The 11110-nt window shown below is 35.0% G+C and overlaps 1 protein-coding gene across 1 annotated transcript; it reads left to right on the top strand.

Annotated features, from left to right (window-relative positions):
• Positions 1-267: 267 nt before the first annotated feature.
• LOC130798127 (protein S-acyltransferase 21) lies at positions 268-10802 on the top strand. The gene is made up of 10 exons (XM_057661006.1): positions 268-983; positions 3107-3223; positions 6401-6515; positions 6774-6979; positions 7205-7273; positions 7491-7562; positions 7696-7824; positions 8666-8746; positions 8920-9126; positions 9687-10802. The coding sequence occupies exons 1-10, from the start codon at positions 939-941 to the stop codon at positions 10656-10658; spliced, it is 2013 nt and encodes a 670-aa protein (XP_057516989.1). The 5' UTR covers positions 268-938; the 3' UTR covers positions 10659-10802.
• Positions 10803-11110: the final 308 nt, after the last annotated feature.

Genomic DNA, 11110 nt, shown 5'->3' with positions numbered 1-11110 from the left:
CATAACACGTCACAATCCAATATGAGTATTTCAGAATATACGATGTATAATATTATTTGCCAAATATTTATTAAATTGTATGATATGATATGATGATTTTTAATAATTAATTTTTTTAAAAAATATAATTTTCTAAATTTGAAAGGAAAATTTAATGCTCTACATTTATTTCATAGAAGTATTTCCTTTTTCTCATATACCCAAAAGGTAAGAAAAAATTTGTTATAAAGTTACCTTAATTTGCTAAACAAGCAACACTAGTTTAAACATTTGTGTCATTGTGTATTTGTGTGCCGTTTTCCATGGTCGTCTCTAGTCCCAACACCCCCCAACTAAACTATCTTTCTTTTTAATTTTTGTTTGTTGGAGTAGGCTTGTAGGATTGTAGGATTCTTTGGCTAATTATTATAATATTATAAACTTATTAATTAATTTGTGAAATTATGAAGTACTTCTATGAAGGAAGAAGTATTTTTTCTTATCTTTTTCTTTTTCTTTTTCTTTTTCTGAGGGGAAGAACACATTTCTAGTCAACACACTCTTAAGAAAAACCCAAGAAACCCAAAACTTCTCTCATTTTTCCCACATTTTTCTTCATGTTATGAAATCCAAGCTTCAAAACCCTAAAGCTTAAGATCTAGTTTTGTTAATGACTTAATGGAGACTTCTCAAATGTGATTCTACCAAATGGGTATTATTCAAAAGTTTTTTAAAGAGAGCAAATGTGAGATTTTTTTATCTGGGTGGTTTTAAAAGAGAGCAAGATTCAATTATTATTGGATTTTAATGTTTTTCAAAAAGGTTTAAACATGTTCTAACAAATGGGTAGTAGTCAAAAGTTTCAAATTAACAGCAAATGTGTGAGATTTTTTGTATCTGGGTATTTTTCAAAGTGAGCAAGATTCATTTTTAGTAAGTTTTTGATTCTAGTTTTGAACATGGCTAGACGTTGTGGTTGGGAACTTCCTGCTCATTCTTTGCAGGTACATTTTTCTGCAATTTTATTATAATATTTTGATTTTTGTTTAATTTCCAAAATAATATCAAAAATGGTGTTTGGTTATGTATTTATATTGTGCAAGTGTTTGAAGATTGAGAGGTAGTTTTCCTTTTGCTTTCCTTAAAACTGTCATTAATTCAGTTTTTGTTTGTTTTGTCTTTGATAGACTGTGATGGAGATCTGTATTTTGGTTTGTTATTTGGTTAGTTAAGTTCTTTGTACTTATCTGTTTACACTTCACGAGTTTCCCCCCTTCTATTTTGTCTCTTTAGTAGTTGAATGATTGCTTATTTGAGCCTTCTAAATGTTTTTTATTTCTGAATGAAGTTGTGATGTTTCTCCAATTTTCCATTATAGAGATGGAATTAAGGATGTGTTCTAATTACAGTTCATTGTAAAAGTTAAACTAAAAAGAATTCTTTAGTAAAAAGGTGTATTGTTATTTTAGTGAAATCAAGTAGTGAGACTAAATTGAAGAAAGATTGAAATTTTAGGTGACACATTAGTGTCAAAAAAGTGAGTAGTGGTTAGTGTGAATCAAGTGGGTTGGTTGTAGAAATTACCAAACTGTTGGAACCTCCTTTTCGGTTGTGACTTATTCTAACTTGATGGTCAATTACTCCCTCCATCCCAAAGAAATAGCCTCAAGTACAAATGAGGTAAAAATCAAGATAAGTGAATGTAAGTGGTAAAAGGTTTATTTTATGGAAAGGTGTGAGAAATGTGTGTATGGGATGAACGATATTTTAAATGTGTGGACGACAATTAAAGAAAGTGTGTGGGTCTACTCATAACCAAAATATAAAATTGGGCAAATTTAATGAGTATAAGACAGACAAAAAAAGAAAATGATGCCAATTTTTTGGGAGAGAGGAAGTATTTTGCTTGAACTTTGTACAGTATTCCGTTGAAAATTCTTGCTGTCACATATGTTATGCTTCCTTAGTTCCTAGTACATTTCTACTTGAAGTCTTTAGTCTTCACTTAATTGAAATCTTACATTAGCTATCAACTAGCAATATGGTTTGCTATGCTAAAATTGTCCAATGGCCTAATGGGTACATTGATGCCTCGGTCTATTCTAACATGGTGATATGTGATTTTGTTCTTTGTCGTTGCAAGATTGTTATAACTGATGGTTGACATCTCTATCAATACTTGACAAGTTTCACTTCTAAGAATAAAGAAGGCGGACTTGCAGTTGGGATCTGGGGTAGTCTTGTATAAATGAGGAGTTTTTATAGCCTTTTATGATTTTATATTACATTTACAAATGGCTAAGATTAAGAAAAATTTTCTTAGTAGCTTTTTTTTTTTTTTGTGTCTTTGTGTGTGTGTGTGTTGGGGGGAGGGGGGTGGATCTCAATGCTTTGTTAGCAGAGAACTCAAGCATTGTTATTGAGGAGGTTGCGCAACTCTTTTTAAATTAACCAAATTGTTGCTGTGACCATGTAATTGATCACTCGTTTATTGCTAGTTTGTTGGTTATTGTGAACCATTTAGTGGAATACATTTAGGAGAAAACTAGAACCGTGTTTTCTTGTGTAATTTAAAATCTGGACATGAAGTGCTGTTATAGTGCCTAACTATTTGTTGTTTAATGATTGATTACCATTTAAATTTGCGAGCATAGTTGCATTTATGCCTTTCACAAATTCTTGTGAGAGGCGGTCTCTTTGAAAGACCATCTCTAATTGGGCGGGTCCAATATATATTTTTTGAAATATTGTAAGTAGGCATTAAAAATGATATAATTAGGCATTTAAGATATTGTAAGTATGTATTAAGGATATGGTAAGTAGGCATTAAAAATAAAAAAAGTAGGCATTAAGTTTTAATGGGTTGGGCTTAAAAGACGTCTCTCATAGAGATGGTCTCTCAAGAGTCTAGATGTATGCCTTTATAATGAATGAAAGTTTATGTAGTGCTTGTTTGAAACTTAATTTAACTGTCTTTTCTGGTTGATGTTATTCTAGGTCATCTAGTTGACGTTTGCAATTCTTTTTTCCCTTGTCTTGGGCATATTTTGCAAATGCAATTTTATTAGAGCAAACTTCATATATAAATTTGAAGATCCTAACCTTACTTGTTCTTTGTTGTGATCAGATTGTGGCTATCACTGTGTTCTTCCTGCTAACAATTGCATATTATGCCTTCTTTGCACCCTTTGTTTCCAAGGAAGTGGTCTTCGAATATGTGGCTATTGGTGGTTATACTTTTTTGGTAAGATATGATCCTTCCATAAACTTTTTTGTTGATAATAATATCTTTTTAACAATTGGTAATTGCAAAATGCTGATTTTGTCATAAAATTACTAATATTGTCTATAAAAGATGTAAATAGAAAAATAAATCCCTTATAAAGTATGTTGGAGACCTTTTATCTCATTTGTGGACTGAACTCACCATCAATGGTATATCCTTAAAGTAGTTGGCCCCTAATCCAATCCTCAATTGAAAACACTACCTTGGAAGTTGGAACTAGTTATTTTAAAACTAAGATCCAACCCAAACTCAAAGCCTAGATCATTCTTAAAATTATTAATCTTTTCAATTTTGATAGTACCCAGAGTTCTTTTTTTCTTTGAATATTTCTCATCTATAAGTTCTCTTTGTTTTTAATAATCATTTGCTCTTTTCAATATTTTTTTACATACCATCACCTCCACAACAACAATGCCACAACCTTAATTTCAAAAGACTGGAGTCAGGTACATGAACCAATATATCATTTCTAATGGTCGTCCACATGGATTCTCCTCCATTCATTTTGATTTTCTATTATCTCAATTAGTAAGTCCAAATCTTTCATATTCCTTTCCCCTCATACCCTCCGAGTAATATTTGTTATGTCTCTCGATCTTTTATAGTGCTTCTCGTTATCTCATTGGTGCTAAAATTACACCTCATGTACGTCATGTCTTCATCTTACTCTGACTTAATTTGAATCCTCGTGATACCAATTTTTGTCTCCATCGTTCTAACTTGGCATTTATCGTCTCCTTGGTCTTATCACCTAAAACAATTTCCTCAGCAAATAACACGCACCAAGGCACGTCTCCTTATATCTGAGTTATCTCACCTAGAACCATCACAAAAAGAAAGGGATTTCTGGACCAGCCTTGAAAAAGGCCAATCGTGATCTTGAAATATGCCTTTCCATATTTCGTAACAATTGTTTCCACATCTCGATACATATCTTGCCTTAGATTAAAGTATTTCTTGGGAATATCCTTCTTTGTCATTGTTCACCAAAGTAGTTCTCTCGATACCTTATCGTATACTTTTTCCAAGACAATGAAAACCAACGATGAACTCATATATTTTCGTTGTTGTCTATCAAAGTAATTCTCTTAGAAATATCGCACATCTGTCCTTGATGTTTTCGTCCTTAACGAAGATGTTCTTATTCTTATCCTTAATACACTTTACTACACCTATATCATTAATTTTGTTTGCCTCTTGTTTGTCATTTTTTTGTCATTGTCCACCAAAGTAATTCTCTATTTTTCGTCATTGTTCACCAAATTAATATTTTTCTTAACTTCATCATGACACTTCATTTTTTGTCCTTTATTTAAATTAGAGGTGTTAATGGGCAGGTTTAAGTTCTTAGTGAACCAGACATTCTTATAAAAATTTGTCCACGAGCTCGAATTTTCAAATGTCCATCCGGCATTGTGGACCTAATTTTTTTTGTCTCTATCCGACCTTTTTCTTAGTAGGTGGGACTCACGGATAAATGGGCATGACCAATATAAAAAATTCAAAATACTATCTTAAAAATCCAAACAAACATTCTACACAAGAAATATCAATGAAAATAATTAAATGCACTGTCCAAAATACTTCTAATACAAAAATATTATCAAAGGACAAGGCAATTGATGATGCAAGAGGGATGCATAAGGCTGTAAGCTAAAAATCTAAATGTTCATGCTGCTAGTTTATCAAAGTAATATGATTATGGACTTATTTGGGCTTTTGGAGTATTGTATCTTATCATATAAATTAAAGAAATTAGAAACATTATATATTTATAAAAAAAGGCGGGTGCATTTACCGAATATTACATATTTAAAAACATTTGTCCAAGCTCACCTATTCTTTGAGTCGGGTGAGTCGAGTCTGACAAGTAACAACTCTAATTTAAATATCGCGTACTTTCCTTTTTTCGGAGACATTTCTTATTTCTTTTTTGTAGGGCTTCTAACTAGTTGGTAACAATAGGTTATAAATCACAAGTGATAAACCAATTAAGAGAAAACAATTTTAGCAACTAGAGAATCGCGACTCTGAATATGTACAACGAATCAAAGTGAACCACATATCATGTGACACTGAACTTATTTAACTTTTTATCCTAAGTCTATGAATATAACACTTGTCCATCACCAACAGCACAAAAGTTGAATTTAGGGAGAAATTCGAAGTAATGAAAATAACAAGATTTGAGGAGATAAAATCTATTTATTTAATTCGATAAGTAATTGTTATAATAATAAATTATTGACAATATGTATGAAATTGTTTACAATTACTCTTTATTATACAATTATAAGCTATAAATTGACTAATTATCACAGAAGTCAAAATTTTAAACAGAGCTATTTAACTATCATAAAAGTAAATCAAAATAAAAACTTGTCTGGACATCCACGACTGAAACCGTATTTTTGCACCAGCATAGAAACAACATTCTAGAATTCATTCTTAGCCTAATACCTTTGATTTTTCTTTACCTCCTATGCTTGAACCCTATGTGCCCTTGCTTATCTGACAACACGCTTAGGCCATGTGGCGCATTGTTTCTGCACGACAACCTAGTATATTCGAACCCTTGCTCATGTGACACTAGACTCGAGAAATGTAGAGCGTTGTTTATGGATTACAACTTAACGACCTTTGCATACTTTTGACTAAACAAAGAAGTGCAATGCATCGCTGAATAAGGGACAAATCCACGAGAATTGATTTTTGATATTTGATCAAGGGATATGACTAGGTTTTACTGAATTGGTTGTCACTAATCTACCGCTTGCCCTCCTCCTTTGATCATGCTTAGGACTAGGGGTAAAGCACGCAAAGCACACACAAGCGGAGTTAATTATACCACTACGATCATATGTACATATTTTTTATCATAATTTGTTCTTTTTTAAAAAATTTATTTTGCAATACGATAAAATGAAGAAAAAGAAGCGGTTGTAGAATACAACTGGATGTTAAATAGTCATCTCCTATGGTGTTCCATTCAATTAATGAATATTCAATGCTTGTTTATAACACATTAGAAGTCCACATAATATATGAAATGAAGAAATCTGCAGCCTAATTTTTCGAATAGAATGAGATATGCAGCTTCATCCCCTTACATGATTGCAATTTTTTTACATGCAGGCCTTGGGTGTATTGATACTTTACGCTAGGTGCACAGCGATTGATCCAGCTGATCCTAGTATCCTTATTGAACAAGACAAAACAGCTAGATCACAATGTGAAGCCAGTTTGCCTGGTCAGTTCAAAGCTCACTTATTAATGTTTAAATCTCGAAATATTTCTAGGATCTAAACTTATGTGGCAATGATCCATGTAATGGGATGCCTTTTAAACTTGTGCATGTTGTTTGAGACTCTTTGGAGGACTCTGGGGGTATACTTGATTGCTAATGAGTACGGAGTTTATAGAATACGTAGAACGAACTTATTGAATTGTGAAATGCTTAAGCTTAATGATATCCTTTTGCATTTGTTCACAACGATTTTTGGCGCAGGTAATGCATCTTCGATAGAAGATCCGTACAAATCAGCGCTGGAGGTTGGTGAAAGGTCTAATGCACAACGTTTGACTTTTTGTTCAAAGCTTTGTGGGACATTTTGCTTTTGCCTTGTACGAGAAGATTGTCGTGAAGATGAGGAAGTTGTTCAGCAATCATCAGGAGAAGAAGAGGCTTTATTTTGCACACTTTGTAATGCTGAGGTAAAAAATTATTCATCTAGAGAAATTGCTTGCCACTTCTGTATGAGAGGGCATGCATATTCATGTTTACTGTCTCCACTTTTGTGTCGTACCTTTTTGTGCATGTCGGTGGGTTGACCCATCTAATTGCTGCATGGAAACGTATACCTAAGAGCTATCTCATTGCTATCTAAATTTCAAATGACCAAGTATTGTGGATAAACTTCACTAGTTGTTGCCTTGTAGGTCCGTAAGTTCAGCAAGCACTGCAGGAGTTGTGACAAGTGTGTTGATGGGTTTGATCATCATTGTCGTGTGAGTTGAAAGCTAATGTTCTTATTTTTCCTAATTGATAAATACATGCTTGATTTATAGCTTATAGCTCGCGTTGATGGCGAACAGTGTATTTAGAAGTCATAGTTGACTCCTTTGACTTGCTTTTTTGGGTGAAGTAAACAAATTCCATATGTTTGCTACCATCGGTTACACTTACATCTATGTGTATATGAATTATGTCCATTCTTCCGTGCAGTGGTTGAATAATTGCGTTGGCAGGAAAAATTATTTTTCATTTGTGAGCCTTATGGCAATGAGCCTTCTCTGGGTAAGTCTTGAATGATACTGATAAAATGTTTTAGTTCTACTGACTTTTCAACTCAAGATCTGATTAACTTTCATTTCTAACCCTCCACAACTTGTCAACTATGGCCTAAATGCTGCTTTTTTCTTTCTTACAGCTTGTTGCTGAATGTGGTGTTGGCATTTGGGTCCTTGTCCGCTGCTTCGTGTTCAAAGTTGCTACTGAACATCAAATAACTGAGAGGCTTGGAGATGGCTTCTCGCGCCCTGTTTTTGCCACAGTGGTGGTATTACATATTGCTTTTGTTACTGTAAAATTCTTTTTAGGCTGCATGCTTGATTTTCTTTCGCTGCATTATGTGTTGAGCCGATCATGTTTTATGGGATTTAGGCTTTGGCATAGTTGTTATATGTGGTTTTGAATGTCAGATGAATGGAATGCTCAATCTATCAGATATCCAAATTGAACAAATGGCAAAAGATTGCTTCATAGACAAACTAAAACTGTTGAGACGAGTTAGGCGACCTTCTAGCATTAATGGTGCTATGGTGAAACTTTGGGGGAGGGAGACGCTTCCAAATGATATCATCCTGGTTATGCTTGGAAATGTGCTGGATGCTGGTAGTTGTGTTTTTGTCATATTCTTTCTGACTATGTACACAATACACCCTCCATCTCCCAAAAGTCTTGCTCTCAAATTACTTCCTAATGCTCCTTGCTTTACATTCGATGTTGCCTTTATCATAGAGATAAAAAAAAATAGTAATAGGGAAAGAAAAATAGCAAGATAAGGTGCGGGGTGAAATGAGAAAAAGTAGTACAAACTGTAAAGGTGGAGATAAAAAGGGGGCATTTACTTGAATAGGGAAGTGTAGAGTGTATTTTTGAACACCATTAACGTAAGTATGAAATGCAAGAGGAGAAGTGCTTCAGCAGTCAAGGGGAGCAGTAAATTTCAGTTCTCGGGTATTATCTCCTGGTAGAACATGTGATGCAGAACTTTGTTCTAATTGTTCTGGTGACCTTTTATCTTAAATTTTTGTGAATCGGTAACTTGTGGTTCTGCTGCTCTGCTTTTTTATGGCTGTCTTCTATTGAAGCTTGATGCGATAATTTTCTTTCCTCAGGCCTTTGGCACAGCTGTCTCCTTTCTAGCAATTGTTCCTCTTGGAGAGCTTTTCTTCTTCCACATAATTCTCATCAGAAAGGTCCATCTTGACTCTAGTTCTTGCACCTCTTGTTTCTTTGAATTTCAATCTAAAATTTTTGTGAATCGGTGACTTGTGGTTCTGCAAAATCTTTTGATCTTCTTTTTTGTCCTTCAAAGTGTTAATTTATTTGAACTATCAAAGTGTTAATTTTATTTGAACTATCACTGTAGGGTATTACTACTTACGAGTATGTTATTGCTATGCGAACTCAAAGTGAACCACCAGGACCATCAATTGGTGGAGGAGATCAGTTAAGTCTACCGTCTTCTCCCACAAGCTCAGCAGTAACAGCCATAAGTGGACGAAGCTCTGTTGGGATGGGTTTGCAAATCAAAGGCTCTTGGTGTACGCCTCCTAGAATTTTCATGGACCAACAGGTAGCTAAACAGCTCTGTGAATTTCATTGCTTGCGTTTATGCTCAAAAAATTCTCGGCAAATTTACCCTTATCTCTGGTAACTAATGTATCTTTTTCATTCATTATTACTTTTTTGGATGAAATCTTGAGAATAGCCATACACAATTTGGGTCAACATAATAATATATATTTGGGGATATAGCTGCATTACCATATGAATACTGGTTGGGGCTTCCATCGTTAATGTTGAAGTACATATAATGACATTTTACATTAATACCATATTACTGCCTACTAATTTGGTTGCATCTTTCACATTCTAGCATCCACAACTGGTAATAGATTAATGTTTGATACAGATCACTTTTCATACATGGTTACAATTGTTGGACATGTGCCTGTGTTCACATGGAAGACTTATTCTAGGAGGTTCTGCATTTTGGGATCAAGTTTAATTGTCCGTTGTCTAGTTCTGTTACATATTTTGACTAAAAAGAAGCTCCTGTTTTTGAACAACTGATATCCAATCATATATATATGGTGATGTTTTTCTGCTCCCTTTCTGGTTTTTCTTATGCAGGATGAAATTGAACATCTGGAGCCTGGAACTGTGCCATCTACAGTCGATCCTGATGCCATACATCCCAGTGATAGGGGCAAAAAGATTCCCCAGCGTCCTGTGCGTATTAGTGCCTGGAAGCTTGCGAAATTAGATTCTAAAGAGGCAATCAAAGCAGCTGCCAAAGCTCGAGCATCATCTTCTGTACTACGCCCTGTCAATTCTCGACCCCACCCCTATGATAGTGATCAGTTATCCAGCAGCAATATAAGTGGGGTAAGCAGTCCTGTCAGCTTGAAATCTTCAGGGTTTCTGAACCGAAACTCAAGAATAGGAATCCCAAAGCTCTCTTCTGCCAAGAGTTCTTATCCACCAAGCAGGGCTAGCAGGGAGGATATTGAGACTGGTACCCGCAGTGTAAGCAACTTGAGTAGTCCTCGTGCATCACACCTTGCCACTCCTCCATTGCCCTCAAACATAGATCACTTCAACCCGATGTACCAATCATCAGCAAACCAGTCCCCTTTATCATCCAGAGCAGTTGAGTATAGTGAGAATGCAGCTTCTTCAGGTAGCTTGGCACGACAGCCTGCAAACAAAAATGAGCTAAAGATTAGAGAAAGCTTAAAAAATACTGTTTACTGGGACCCAGAAGCCGGAAGATTTGTCTCGTCTGCTACTAGAGCTGCAGGTGCTGGTGCTGCCTCCTCATCAGTTACCCAAAGGACAGAGCTGTCATATACTGGTCAATCCATTTTCTTTGGCGGGCCTCTATTGAATGAGAATTTGACACGAGGGGCAAGAAATGCTGGGGCATCGGGAGCTGGAGGAGGAGTTGCAGGCGAGAGAGGAAGAGGAGGTTATTTTCAGCAGGGACAGGGGCAGGGGCAAGGGCAGGGACAGGGGCAGGGTCGATCACAGCGGAGAATTCAGCTTCCTGTGTTTGTGCCTAATGATTCCGAGTCTGGTCAGTTGCCTTCTAGGTTGCCATAATACAGCTGATTTAGTGATTTTTTTTTTGTCTCTTTTGTGCAGCTTTAGGTTAGTAAGATGAATTTTGCATCTTCTTTGCAATCCATGTTAAACAAATTTGATCTATCTATCCTATAATCATTTTCCTTTTCACAATTGGATATTTTGAGTGCTTTCTCATTCTGAAATCTGAGTCATCTGGTGCACTATTGCAGCACTTCTAACCATAAAACTACGTATTTAATATTGAAAACGATGCTATATATAGTTTAAACTTGTTTAAAACTCCAATATCACTAAGATCGAGGGTATAAGATCTTGAAATGAACAAATTTTACTTTCATTGAAAATAATGTTTGTAAGAGATAATAATGATGTCATAAAAATTACACAATCATTTACGAGGTTCATCCTATATTGGCTACTTCCTCGGAGGTGTGTAGCATCTCCTTTATATTATCACAAAAGAGGTC

The sequence above is a fragment of the Amaranthus tricolor genome, chromosome 13 (genome assembly GCF_026212465.1).
Source record: "Amaranthus tricolor cultivar Red isolate AtriRed21 chromosome 13, ASM2621246v1, whole genome shotgun sequence".
Taxonomy (NCBI): Eukaryota; Viridiplantae; Streptophyta; class Magnoliopsida; order Caryophyllales; family Amaranthaceae; genus Amaranthus; species Amaranthus tricolor.
This window is presented reverse-complemented; position numbering and strand designations above follow the sequence as displayed.